The sequence below is a fragment of the Rhinoraja longicauda genome, chromosome 13 (genome assembly GCF_053455715.1).
Source record: "Rhinoraja longicauda isolate Sanriku21f chromosome 13, sRhiLon1.1, whole genome shotgun sequence".
In the NCBI taxonomy this organism is placed as follows: domain Eukaryota; kingdom Metazoa; phylum Chordata; class Chondrichthyes; order Rajiformes; family Arhynchobatidae; genus Rhinoraja; species Rhinoraja longicauda.
Window position 1 is genome coordinate 17,779,837 of NC_135965.1, and position 14,800 is coordinate 17,794,636.

The window sequence follows — 14,800 nt, forward strand, 5'->3', positions numbered from 1 at the left end:
ACGAAAGATAGAGATGGAGATGTAGAAATATATAGAGCAAAATGAATGAAAGATATGCAAAAAAAGTAACGATGATAACGGAGACAGGCCATTGTTAGCAGTGGTGAGCTGAGGTGAAAACGAGTTACATGCAATGAGACTCAACAAGACAACTTTGAAGCTTGTACAATAACGTGTGGGGTAGGGAAGGAGAGAGGGTTGCAAGGGTTCCTTGAAGTTAGAGAAATCAATATATACACACATAAACACACATACATACACATAAAAACAATGCCCCCAAGTCTATGCTGTTCAGAGCTTATTTGGAGGTTGTAGCACCTGATAGCTGGAGGGAAGAAGCTGTTCCTGAACCTGGATGTTAGTTTCCTGGCTCCTACATCTTCTTCCCGATGGCAGGAGTGAAATATCTTCTTATATATGATTAATAATCAAACCTTTCGTAGTACCCTCGCTTTCCAGTAAATAAATAGCTCCATTGATGATCTTTTTCACTCATTAGTTACCACTGATTTTAACGTTGAATGTGAAACCAGTGCCTGCAATTTCTTATGTTTTCATGTAGTTCCTTGCCTCTTGATTGACCATAAGCACAGCCAATGACTAACAAGTGGTAACAAGGACTTGGTTGAACAGTTCTCATCACAAGATCTGCTTCATGTGATTTGTGAATGATTCTTAATGCATTTCATTTTTAATCCAATATTAGCTCCAATCCACTTAGAAAATTATTAACTGTGTGTTGTTAATCTACATTAAACAGTAACAATGTTTCAACCCCACCAAAAAGTGCTCACAAATGTTACAACCATGTCCCAGGCAAAAACATAACATTGACAAAGGCAAATGTTCATTGGAACCGGAGAGGTAACTTTTTCACACAAAGGCTGGGGAGCTGCTGGAGGAGGTAGTTGAGGCAAGTACTATTACAACATTTAAGAAAAATTTAGACAGGTACATGGACAGGATCGGTTTAGAGGGATATGGGCAAAACGCAGGCAGGTGGGACTAGTGTAGATGGGGCATGTTGGTCAGCGTGGGCAAGATGTATGACTCTATGGCTGTATGACTCTATGGCTCTAAATCCAACAGGTAATTAAAGGAGGTACAAGACACTGCAGATGTTGGAATCCTGAACAAAAAACAAACTGCTGAAAGAACTCAGCAGGTCAAGAAGCATCTGTGGAGGGACACAAAGTGCTGGAGTAACTCATGGATAGGTGATGTTTCGGGGCTAGGACACTTCTGCAGACTGATTGTAGGGGGTTCGGTGGAGATAGAAGAGGTGGGGGGGGGGGGGGGGGAAAGAGGATGTGTCGAGAGCAAATCCCAATTACACCTGATTTTGAGAACACGAAGTGCTGGAATAACTCAACAGGTCAGGCAGCATCTCTGAAGAACATGGATACGCAATGTTTCAGGTCAGGACTACTTCAGACTAATTGTGGGGGGGGGGGGGAGAGAGAAAGCTGGAAGGGAGAAGAAGCAGGATAAAGCAAGGCAGGTAACAGGTGGGCATAACGGGGGGAATGTCAGGAGGTTGGGATCTCCCTGTCGGTTTGCTCCTGGGCCTGGCCAAAATGGCCATCCACGGGTCCAGGCACCAGTCGTCGATGGTCACGCCAGAGTCGGCTGCCTGTCCCTCTTCCGGGCCTACGTCCATGTTCGCGTGTCCCTGGAGAGGGAATACGCTGTATCCACGGGGACTCTAGAGGCCTTCCGTGAACGCTGGTCGCCACGGGGGTCGAGTGCATTGTAGATACAGAAGCCACTATTGTATTATAATGATTGCCTGATGCAAGGTGTCATTTGAGTGTTTTTGCACCTTCTGGTACTCTGCAATATGCAATTATTGTATAAATCCTTGGAAGGAAAATAAAGAGGGGGGGGGGGGGGGGAGTTGATCAGCAGGTGGTTGGAATAAAGGCCAAAAATAAAAGCAGAAGGTGTGAGACAAAGGGATTGAAGAGTTGCACATTGAGAAGCCAGAGGAAGGAATGTGGGAGGGAGGAGGGGGGGAGGAGGGGAGGTGAAATGGGTGAGAGTCCTCGCAGGACACAGGGAAGGGTGAATGGTGGGAGGAGGGGAGAGGAGAAAGAGGGAGGGAGAAAGGGGGGAGGAGAGAGGGTGAAGAGGAGGGAGGGAGGGGGAGATTAAGGGGGGATTAAAGGGAGGGAGAGAGAAGGGGGGGGAGAGAGGGTGAAGAGGAGGGAGGGGGAGGAGATAAGGGGGGGTTAAAGGGAGGGGGAATAAAGGAAGAGGGGAGTAAAGGGAGGGAGAGAGAAGGGGGGAGGAGAGAGGGTCAAGAGGAGGGAGGGGGAGATTAAGGGGGGGTTAAAGGGAGGGGGAATAAAGGAAGAGGGGAGTAAAGGGAGGGAGAGAGAAGGGGGAGGAGAGAGGGTGAAGAGGAGGGAGGGAGGGGGAGATTAATGGGGGATTAAAGGGGGGGAATAAAGGAAGAGGGGAGAAAAGGGAGGGAGAGAGAAGGGGGGTGAAAAAGGGAGGTGTTAGAGAAAAGGGAAGGGGGAGATGATCGATTGTTAGGAAGTAAAGTAATCGGGGACACGGTGTTTCAGCGGCAACGAGAGGCTGTATTTGATGTTATTTGATCGCGTAAAGCCGAGTCGTTTGCTCTGGGATTTCGTTCTCGTGACAGATTAACCACCAGACCCCCGCAGGTCTCGTGTTTACTTTGTGAAAGTCATTGCCAAAGACCTCTGAATGCATCGGCCACCGCTGTTGGGAACGCACGCCAGCTCTCTCTGCTCTGCTCCAGTTGCAAGGGTCGTTCGTCCTGCATTGGTCAGTTACTTGGCCTAAAGCAAAGCTAAGCAGGTGGACGAAAACAAGGCGAGGTTGTCTCTGATGGTCTGGGGCTCTTGCTTGGGATAGGCTGCCCGCGTTGGATGTGACACAGCGGCTGGGCTGGGCTGGGCGGAGGCAGCAGCAGCAGACGCGGAAGCAGAAGCAGAAGCTGCAACAGCGCTGGGAGTTGCGATCATTCCCACAGCAAGAAGGGGTTTGTTTGGTGGACGGAGAGCAGGGGAAGGAAGCAAGCGATCGGTCGGAGCTACAGGCTCAGCGGTACAAATGCAGCAATGTGAACCCACAGCGAAACAACGGCCTGCAACCCGGTCAGTCGGGAATAAATTGTTTGCTTTTAAAATCAAAATCCAATCCAGCAGGTTTGACACAGTCACAGTGCAGATGTTAATGGGAGGGAGAAAGAGGGGGGGGGGGGGAGGAGAGAGGGTGAAGAGGAGGGAGGGAGGGGAGATTAAGAGGGGATTAAAGGGAGGGGGAGTAAAGGAAGAGGGGAGTAAAGGGAGGGAGAGAGAAGGGGGGAGGAGAGAGGGTGAAGAGGAGGGAGGGAGGGGAAGATTATAAGGGAGGGGGAATAAAGGAAGAGGGGAGTAAAGGGAGGGAGGAGAGAGGGTGAAGGGGAGGGAGGGAGGGGGAGATTAAGGGGGGATTAAAGGGAGGTCACGGAGATACGGAGGGATATGGGTCACATGCAGGCAGAGGAGATTAGTTTAATTTGACATGATGTTTGGCACAGACGTTGTGGGCCGAAGGGCCTGTGTAGTTCTCTGCAACGTCCTATTATGTTTAAGCGCTTTTAATTGCCATCAGTTATGAAAGTCGGATTGCCTGGTTGTTTGTTGTTCTGTGTGAGAGAGAGAGAGAGAGCAGACTTGTTTAATGTTGACGTTGCTCCTCGCCCCACTTGATCCCAGCAGGTTAATGGGCCGGCTGCCGTCCTTCGTCGCTCCCTCTGCACAGGACCTCGATGCGAGGCACCATTGGAGATGGTGCGTGTGTACGACTGCCACCCGTTCTCCTCCCAGCAGATCGTCCCGGCCGAACACGAGCCGGACTCTGTCTGCTGCGGGAGAGACACCCTCTTCGTCCTCTCCCCTGCGTGTAGGGTGGCGGCGTTCAGCGTTGCCCACAACGGATGCGAGCCGCTCTGCACCTTCTCCACTCTCGGGAAAGTCCAGAAAATCACATACAGCGACATAGGTAAATGTTGTTTCCGCATGACAGTTGTACTGGCACGGCGATGGAGTAAATACCACTGCTTATAAATATAGCACTCCGTGCAAAGTGTGGCCAAGCCCCGTTTGAAAGCTGAGTAGTTGTGACAAATGTAAATGTGAAAGTACAGAATTGTAATCGTGGGTTTGTTTTTAATTCGCTGACTATTGATCTGTTTCTCTGCAAACAAGATATCGAACAGATTGCGTATATGTATGCAACACACCCCTTCCCACCACCCACCAACACCCCCACCACCCACCAACACCCCCACCACCCATCTCTTCAAGACACGAAGTGCGGGCCAGGCAGCATCTGAGGAGGGAATGGACGGACAGTGTCAAGACTTTGATTCAGACTGGGTGTGGTAGGGGAGAGAAAGCTGGAAGAGGAGGGAGGGGGACAGGACAAAGCTTGGCAAGGAACTGCAGATGCTCGTGCACAAAAGAAGACACAAAGTGCAGGAGTAACTCCGCTGGTCAGGCAGCATCTCTGGAGATCATGGACATGTGATTGTTCAGGTCACTGCCCTTCAGAATAGACAATAGGTGCAGGAGGAGGCCATTCGGCCCTTCGAGTCAGCACCGCCATTCAATGTGATCATGGCTGATCATTCTCAATCAGTACCCCGTTCCTGCCTTCTCCCCATACCCCCTGACTCTGCTATCCTTAAGAGCTCTATCTAGCTCTCTCTTGAATGCATTCAGAGAATTGGCCTCCACTGCCTTCTGAGGCAGAGAATTCCACAGATTCACAACTCTCTGATTGAAAAAGTTTTTCCTCATCTCAGTTCTAAATGGCCTACCCCTTATTCTTAAACTGTGGCCCCTTGTTCTGGTCTCCCCCAACATTGGGAACATGTTTCCTGCCCCTAACGTGTCCAACCCCTTAATAATCTTATACGTTTCAATAAGATCTCCTCTCATCCTTCTAAATTCCAGTGTATACAAGCCTAGTCGCTATTCCAGTGTATACAAGCCTAGTCGCTATTCCAGTGTATACAAGCCTAGTCGCTATTCCAGTGTATACAAGCCTAGTCGCTATTCCAGTGTATACAAGCCTAGTCGCTATTCCAGTGTATACAAGCCTAGGTGCTGCATACAAGCCGAGAAGAGGGGTTCCGACATGAAACATCGCCTATCCATGCGTCGGGAAGGAACTGCAGCTGCGGATTCACACCGATGGTAGACACAAAGTGCTGGAATAACTCAGCGGGTCAGTCAGCATCTCTGGAGAAAAGGAATAGGTCACATTTTGGGTTGGAAGCCTTTCTCAGACTGCAGTCTGAATACGAGTCCCGACCCAAAAAGTCACCTATTACTTTTCTCCAGAGAGGCTGTCTGACCCGCTGAGTTACTCCTGCACTTTGTGTCTTGAAATGATAGGTGGGTACAGGTGACAGATGGGTGAAGTAAGTGACAAAGGCAAGAGATGAAAAGGCGACAAGAGGCCATGAGAGAAAGGGAGATGATGCATGAAATGCACAGAGGGAGGGAGGGGTATAGGTGGAAGGGGACAGGCGGAGGGGGGAAGAGTAATGGGGACTCCAGTATAGGAAGGAGGACAAAGGAGCAGGGGGAATATTCTTGTGAATATTTAATGTGATTTATTTGTCTTCACTGCATCTTCTCAGCTATTTTATGTGCCAGCTATTAACTCCTCCTCCTTCAAGTAGTCAGTATTTCTATAAAATGCCTTGTATGGGTTGTATATTTAATGATGTAGTTATAGATGCCAGGTATCATGTGTATAATGAATGCGAACTGCTGTATGTTAAATGGTATAGTTTTAAGCACATCATAGTAAACTATGAAGGTATTTATTTCACAAAATGCTGGAGTAACTCAGCAGGTCAGGAGAGAAGGAATGGGTGACGTTTCGGGTCGAGACCCTTCAGACTGAGGTCAGGGGGGTGGGACAAAGGAAGGATATCAGTGGAGACAGGAAGATAGAGGGAGAACTGGGAAGGGGAAGAGAGGGACAGAGGAATTATCTAAAGTTGGCGAAGTCAATGTTTATACCGCTGGGCTACAAGCTGCCCAAGCGAAATATGAGGTGCTGTTCCTCCAATTTCCGGTGGGCCTCACTATGGCACTGGAGGAGGCCCATGACAGAAAGGTCAGACTGGGAGTGGGAGGGGGAGTTGAAGTGCTCAGCCACCGGGAGATCAGGTTGGTTAAGGCGGACTGAGCGAAGGTGTTGAGCGAAGCGATCTCCGAGCCTGCGTTTGGTCTCACCGATGTAAAGAAGTTGACATCTAGAGCAGCGGATACAATAGATGAGGTTGGAGGAAGTGCAGGTGAACCTCTGTCTCACCTGGAAAGACTGTTTGGTTCCTTGGATGGAGTTGAGGGGGCAGGTAAAGGGACAGGTGTTGCATCTCCTGCGGTTTTAGGGGAAAGTGCCCTGTGATGGGGTAGTTTGGGTAGGAAGGAACGAGTGGACCAGGGAGTTACGGAGGGAACAGTCTCTGCAGAATGCAGAAAGTGGAGGGGGTGGGAAGAAGTGGCCAGTAGTGGGGTCCCGTTGTAGGTGACGAAAATGTTGGGGGATGATTTGTTGGATACGCTGGCTGGTGGGGTGGAAGGTGAGAATGAGGGGGATTCTGTCCTTGTTACGAATGGGGGGAGGGGGAGCAAGAGCGGAGCTGCGGGATGTAGAAGAGGCCCTAGTGAGAGCCTCATCTATAATGGAAGATTATACTATATCATATCATATTATATCATATTATATCATAGTAAACTACATTACTTTAGAGACACAATGTGGAAATAGGCCCTTCGGCCCATTGAGTCTGCGGTGACCAGTGATCTCCCCGTATACTAGCATCATCTTACACACTAGGGACAATTTACAATTGCCAGAGCACCCAGAGAAACCCATGCGGTCACAGGGAGAACGTACAAACTCCATACAGACAGCACCCATAGTCAGGATCGAACCTGAACTTGGATGAGAATCCCCTCTTCCATCAGGCAAGAGGTACAGAACTGTGAAAACACACACCTCCAGATTCAGGGACAGTTTCTTCCCAGCTGTTATCGGGCAACTGAATCATTCTATCAAGATCTAGAGAGCGGTCCTGAGCTACTATCTAATTCACTGGAGACACTCGGTCTATCTTTAATCGAACTTTACTGGACTTTCTCTTGGACCAAATGTTATTCCCTTTATCATATATCTGTACACTGTGGTTAGCTCGATCAATCATGTATAGTCTTTCCGTTGATTGGTTAGCATACAACAAAAGTTTTTCACTGTACCAGTGACAATAAACGAAACTAAATCCAGGTCTGTGGGGCTGCAGGGCAGCAACTCTACTGCTGCGCCACTGTGCCGCACAAAATGTGTGTGTTGCATTTTAAATTAGATTTGTAAGCGCTGAAATCAAATGAAATCAATTGTCAACCGTATTTTTTATTTTATGTCTGACCTTTTTATTGACCTCAGGAAATTACCTTGCGGCAATTGAAGAGAAGAGCAAGGTCCTCTCTCTCCGTGTCTACTTGAATTGGAGAAGATGCCAGGCGAGCGAGATCTCACGAGTCAGCATCCGAATAGTGGGGCATGCGCTGCAGGCTCCGTTTATCGGAGCCCCCAAGGATCGAATGGAAGTTATAGAGGTGCCACTATCGGAGCCTCCCGTCTCCATTGCCTGTTGCCCGGTGAAGGGGGATCTCATCGTCGGTTGTCAAAATAAGGTGGTGTTGTTCCGCTTGAAGGAAGGGCTGGCGGACGGCGAGAGCCCAGTGTTGGACTTTGAGCGATTCCTCATTGTGCACGTCGGTATGGAGCTGCTGGAAGTGGCCTTCTGTGATGGCTGCTTGGCTCTGGTGTCGGACCTGGAGGTGCTGGTGATGAAACTGCAGAATGCTCAAGACATGGAGAGCGACAGGCAGCCGCAGGTCCCTCCGAAAGTCTTGCCGCCCAACAAGGAAATGTACGGGGAACACAACAAACCTGCAGAAGGTTTGTAGCAAATTAATCAAATTACTGTGCGGGGATTGCTGGTCAGCGCGGACTGGATGGGCCAAAGGGCCTGTTTTTGCACTGTATCTCTAAACTAAACTAATCTAATAGAAATTATGCAGCTATTGTTTTGGTGTATTGCTATGGCCAGATTGTGCTCTATTATTGCAAAAGTGCCTTTAAAAGTATTTCATCAGTTCTAATCATTAAAAGGCATCTTGTGTTAGAAATTCAAAAGTGAGGCACAGTTTTTGTTTTTAGTACTGTCCTCGTGAAGCTCAATTATGTTTGGAGTGCAACTCGATGCCAATAATTTCCATATCACATCCCATCATTTGACACCAACATATCCTATCGGGTATCATTGCTTGCATTTATGACTAAGTTCTGGTCTAAACTGCAATATCTTGCCTTAACTGCAATGGACCAGTTTGCATGTTCTGCTTCCTGCTTCTAGGGTCTCTGAGCTCCCATCACTGTCTGCACCCTCTCCCCCTCCTTCATTTCCCAGTCTCCAGTAGAACCTGTAAATCAAAACAAAACAAATCACCTGCACATCAGTCTGAAGAGGGCGGTCCCGACCCGAAACGTCACCTATCCATGCTCTCCAGGGAAGCTGCCTGTTACTCCAACATTTTGTGCCTGTCTTTGGTATAAATTAGCATCTGCAGTTCCTTTTTTATTACAAATCAATCAACATCCTTAGATTGGATCAGTGAAATGTAGTGCAACAAGGAACCAGTATTGAGAAACAAAAAGGACAATCTATAAAATAAACAAATGTGATTCAAAGATATAACTCGTATAACTTCTGAACTCATAAACACATTTCACATCATATATGTTGATTATTTTAATATTGTCTTTTTATCTTACTAATGTCTTTTTTATCTTATTTATCCTTGGAATATTACTGCTGAGGTGACCCGTTGTCTTGCCAAATACATTTCATTGTACCGTTGACCCTGTGCCAACCTACATATGACAATTTAAATTAAATTAAATTAAATTAATGTAAACATTTGTAAAATATTAAAGACCTTTATACAATGTAAGCGATATATTCTGGAAAAGAGTCTACGTATAATTTGCACATTTGAAAGTATTACAAATAAAATATTACTTTTATGCAGTTTAGTTTAGTTTAGTTTAGAGATACAGCGTGGAAACAGGCTCTTCAACCCACCGAGTCCGCACTGACCATTGATTCCCGCACATTAACACACTATCCTACTCTGGGGACAATTTTTACATTTATACCAAGCCAATTAACTTACAAACCTGTACATCTTTGTAGCGTGGGAGGAAACCAAAGTTCTCGGAGAAATCCCACGCGGTCATGGGGAGAACGTACAAATTCCATGCAGACAGCACCCTTAGCCAGGATCGAACCCAGGTCTCTGGTGCAGTCAGCACTATAAGGCAGCAACTCTACCGCTGTGCCACCATGCCGCCCTGATTTTATTTGTCTTGTCTACATCTCATACACACACATACACATTTGTATTTAAATAATATATCCATGTAAAATATATTATATATATTTATTTTATTTATAATATAAAAAACATATACATATAAAATATATATAATATATATTTTTTCTGACACAAGAAACTGCAGATGCTGGACTCTTGTGTAAGACACAAACGTTGTGTATAAGGCGCTCGATGCCACAAACGTTGTTAACTGATCTATGGCTTTGTGCGTTTCATTCAGCAGATTCTCTGAGCCAAGAACAGGATGGCTTTGTCCTCTTTCAGGGCCCCTTGGAGCTACTTGGTGAAGAAGCGTCTGGATCTGGAGTGTTGATCAACTTAGAGTGCACGGGGACAGAGGGTTTGAATACTGAGCTGCAAGATTGTTTGCACTTCCAGCAGATTCTGTACAGGTAAGGCTAAATAGATAGATGGATAGATAGATGGATGGATGGATGATGGATGGATGGATAGATAGATAGATAGAGGCACAAGGAACTGCAGATGCTGGTTTAAAGAAAAAAAGACATAAAGTGCTGGAGTAACTCAACAGATCAGGCAGTATCTCTGGAGAATAGGAACAAGTGACGTTTCAGATCGGGACCCTTCTTCAGGCTGATTGTAATAGGCTTTCTCTCCCGTACAAAAGTCACCTTTCAAAGTTGCCCAGAGATGCTGCCTGACCTACTGAGTTACTCCAGCACTTTGTTCCTTTCTGATAGACAGACAGATAGGTAGAAAAACACAGCATGTCACAGAAACAGGCCCTTCCACCAAGTCCATGCTGACCTTCAATCACCCATTTACACTAATCCTGCACTAATCTAATCCAACGTTATTATTCTTTCCATATTGTTATAAATCTCCCCCCAAGATCAAACCTGGGTCTCTGGTTCTGTGAGGCAACAACTCTATCAGTTGTGCCACCTGATAATCTGCTGAATTGTGCAAAAGGTTTATTTTACCCCATTGTACAGGGGCCCGTTTATAGATGATTACATAGCTTTACCTCGTTTATTTGAATTCCAATACTTTGTTTGATTCATCGCTTCATGGCCTTGTGCTGCTTTCTTTCTGCAATGACACACAGCCCTCTGAACTGATCGCTACCGTTGGACCCTGTGTTGTCAGCCTGGTCATAGGTTTTGCAAATGCTTTCTTCATCTTTACACTTGATCTCGCTCTCCTTTCCTCCCTGCACGAACTATGGTGTGCAGTTTAGCTTGTTTTTTTCTAAGGCAGCAAGTCTACTGCTGCGCTACTGTGCCGCCCTCAGTGTTATCTGAGCAAGCAGGCTATGAGTAATGCTCTAAGTAGGCCCGGCTCCCCTCCTGTTGGCTATGTATGGTGTAGGAGGAAACCTACCCTGAAGGGAAGCCAATGAATAACCCAATCAACAATGCCACACTGCTGATTCTGACATAACTGTTGTATCTCCTTGATACAATCATACAGGAACTGGCAGGAATCACTTTCTGAGTCATCAACTTACCGCAGTAAGCTCATCGAGTCATAGAGTGATACAGTGTGGAAACAGGACTCTGGCCCAACTTCACCATGCCGGCCAACATGTCCCAGCTACACTAGTCCCACCTGCCTGCACGGTCCATATCCCTCCAAACCTGTGCTATTCATGTACCTGTCTAACTGTTTCTTAAACATTGGGACAGTCCCAGCCTCAACTACCTCCTCTGGCAGCTAGTTCCATACACCCACCATCCTTTGTGTGAAAAGGTTACCCCTCAGATTCCTATTAAATGTTTTCCCCTTCACCTTGAACCTATGTCCTCTGGTCCTCGATTCCCCTACTCTGGGCAAGAGACTGTGCATCTACCCGATCTATTCCTCTCATGATTTTATACTTCAAGATGCTGTGCTTGCAATCAAAACATAATCTGCCTCCTGTTAAAAAAAGAATAAAGATTTTAACAGGAGGCAGATTATGTTTTAATTGCAAGCACAGCATCTTGTGTATAAAATCATGAGAGGAATAGATCGGGTAGATGCACAGTCTCTTGCCCAGAGTAGGGGAATCGAGGACCAGAGGACATAGGTTCCTCTAATTTGCATTTGGCCTCACTTTGACAATGTCACAAGGCCATTAATTTATTCTTTGTACCTTTTCATACCTCTAATTTCCATCTCCCCTGATTCTCAGTCTGAAGAAGGGTCTCAAACTGAAATACTTCTGTTGTGTATTAACCAGCATCTGCAGTTCTTTGTTTTTCCATCTTCCCTGCAGTTATCTGACTCTTAAGCTTCTCTCATATCCTAGAGAGGAATTTCTGACCCACCTTGGACTTTACATTCTTCATTGTCTCTGAAACTGTAACACTATATTCTGCACCATATTGATTTTCTTTTTCGTACCACCTGATGTACTGCAACAACAACATTGAAAAGATATTTGGACGGGCATATGAATAGGAAGGATTTTGAGTGCTATGGGCCAAATGTGGGTGAATGAGTGGCTAGGAGGGGGCATCTTCGTCGGCATAGATTCATAGACAATAGGTGCAGGAGGAGGCCATTCGGCCCTTTGAGCCAGCACCGCCATTCAATGTGATCATGGCTGATCATCCATAATCAGTACCCCATTCCTGCCTTCTCCCCATATTCCTTGATTCCGTTAGCCCTAACAGCTCCATCTAACTCTCTTTTGAATGCATCCAGTGAATTGGCCTCCACGGCCTTCTGAAGCAAAGAATTCCACAAATTCACAACTCTCTGGGTGAAAAAGTTTTTCCTCATCTCAGTTGTAAATGGCCTCCCCCTTATTTTAAATATGGGTGAGTTGGGCCGTATGGCCTGTTTCTGTGCTGCATGACGCTATGACTCATGTATGGTTTGAATCACCTGGATATCATCACTGTATCTCAAACACATAACAATAATAGACCAACATCAATGTGGAAGACTACCATGCAGAAAATTGTTGTATTCTGGAACATACAAACCAAATGGACAGTGGAATTGATTCAGTGGTGATATTTGAGCGTCCTAAAATGCAAACGTTGTCAGCGCCGTGTGCTGCATGCTTTCATGATTTGATCATTTATCATTTTTTGAAGTATGTGTTTATATCTTCTCACTCCAACCCCTCCCACTGATTCACTGGGTTTCAGGCTTGGGATTGTTATCCATTTCACCCAATGGCAGCACGTGAGCACAGTGAGTGGGTGGAGCTGCTGCCTCACAGTGCCAGAGACCCGGGTTTGATCTGATTTTGGGGTTTGCACATCTTCCCTGTGACCGTATCGGTTTACTCCGGGATGCTCCAGTTTCTTCCATCGCTCCAAAGACATGTAGGTTTGTAGGTTAATTAGCCTGTAAATTGCACTTTGTGTGCAGGAATAGAACTAGTGTATGGGTGATCGTTGGTCTGCACGGGTTCAGTGGGCCAAAAGGCCTGTTTCCACACTGTATCCCTAAAAATCTTTTTTTTAAAGGTAGACACTAGGCAGAGCAACAAATTGTCTGTGCTCGTTTTCACTACCACACAGCTAACAATGATCTGAATCTGAATTACCTTTATTGTCATTCAAAATGAATTGAACGGAAATCATTTGCCACGCAGCCACAACAGAACAGAGTAAAAGACACAAGACACACAATTTTAACACAAACATCCATCACAGTGACTCCTCCAGACACCCCTTCACTGTGATGGAAGGCAGAAGGATGTTTCCTTTATCATCCTTATTTTTTTTAATAATAATAATAATAATGCATTTTATTTATATAGCGCTTTTCATATACTCAAAGACGCTTTACAGAGATTTTGAGAACATAGGGAAATTAATAAATAGATAAATAAGTAAATAAATAAATGAACAGAGAAAGGAGACAGAAGGTGAGGTGACCTTCAGTGGTTGAAGGCAGTACTGAACAGGTGAGACTTCAGTGATGTTTTGAATGTGGTGAGTGTGGAGGAGTCTCTAACGGTTTGGGGTAGTGAGTTCCATAGGGTGGGAGCAGCGATGGAGAAAGCCCTGTCCCCCCAGGATCTGAGTTTGGTCCGGATGTGGGGGGATAGGAGATGGCAGCGGCAGAGCGGAGGGTGCAGGTGGGAGTGTGCCTGTGGAGGAGGTCGGTCAGGTAGGATGGGGCCAGGTTATGGAGGGCTTTGTATGTTATGAGGAGGATTTTGTACTGGATTCTCTGGGGGATGGGGAGCCAGTGGAGTTTATAAAGGACGGGGGTGATATGGTCACGGATCGAGGTGTGTGTGAGTAGACGTGCAGCGGAGTTTTGAATGTATTGAAGTTTATTGATGATTTTTGAGGGTGCGTCATAGAGGAGGCTGTTGCAGTAGTCCAGACGGGAGGTGATGAAGGCGTGGATGAGGGTTTCTGCAGCTGTGGAGGAGAGGGATGGACGGAGACGGGCAATGTTTTTGAGGTGGAAGAAGGCTGTCTTTGTGATGTGTTTGATGTGTTTGTCTAAGGAGAGGGTTTGATCAAGGATGATTCCAAGATTCCGGATGTGAGGTGAGGTGGATACTGGGAGACCATCAATGTTGAGGATGAAGTTTTGGGTGGATTTGCATATCTTTCATTCATTTGTTGTATATGTCTCCACATCACCGTCTATATCTTCTCTCCTTTCCCTTTCCTCTGAATCTCAGTCTTAAAAAACATCACCTATCCCTTTTCTCCAGAGATGCTGTCTGACCCGCTGAGTTACTCCAGCTTTCTGTGTCTATCTTCAGTTTAAACCAGCATCTGCAGTTCCTTCCCCCATAACCATTCGACCACCCTGGAGATACCAGTTCTGTGGGTTTTGTGTTGAGTGCATGTCATATTGGAAGATAAATTGTAATTCGATTTGTTTTTTCTATTCCAAGGCGTTTCACACCAGATCTATCCCATATTTACTTAGACGAGAAAACATCGCTGCACTCTTTACAGCTCCTCCCAATATTCGCTGCAGGTACAGTAACATTCAGCGCACGAAATCCTGCCAAGCTGTATTTGTTTGCTTTCCTGCATTGCTTTAACCAGAACTTTGTTATTAAAAACTACAGCAGGCTCTTGGTCAGCTGGGGAAGTAGGTGGAGGAATGGCTAATGGAGTTTGATGCAGATGGGTGCGAGGTGATGTGTTTTGGGAAGTCAAACCAGGGCAGGACCTTCGCAGTGAATGGCACGGTCCTGGGGAGGGTTGTAGAGCAGTGGGAACTAGGAGTATGGGTACATAGTTCCCTGAAAGTGGCGTCCCTGGTAGATAGGGTGGTCAAGAAGGCTTTTGGTACATTGGCCTTCATCAAATAGCATTGAGCATAGAAGTTGGAATGTTATGTTACAGTTGTACAAGACG

General features: G+C 46.2%; 1 protein-coding gene across 1 annotated transcript in view; it reads left to right on the forward strand.

Annotated features, from left to right (window-relative positions):
- Positions 1-2,950: 2,950 nt before the first annotated feature.
- Positions 2,951-14,800, forward strand: part of hps3 (HPS3 biogenesis of lysosomal organelles complex 2 subunit 1) — a 44,290-nt gene continuing 32,440 nt past the window's right edge. Inside the window, 6 exon segments of the mRNA XM_078410446.1 lie at positions 2,951-3,131; positions 3,735-3,829; positions 3,832-4,020; positions 7,486-8,004; positions 9,724-9,895; positions 14,329-14,414. Coding sequence (XP_078266572.1) covers positions 3,088-3,131; positions 3,735-3,829; positions 3,832-4,020; positions 7,486-8,004; positions 9,724-9,895; positions 14,329-14,414 — 1,105 coding nt within the window. The 5' untranslated portion in view covers positions 2,951-3,087.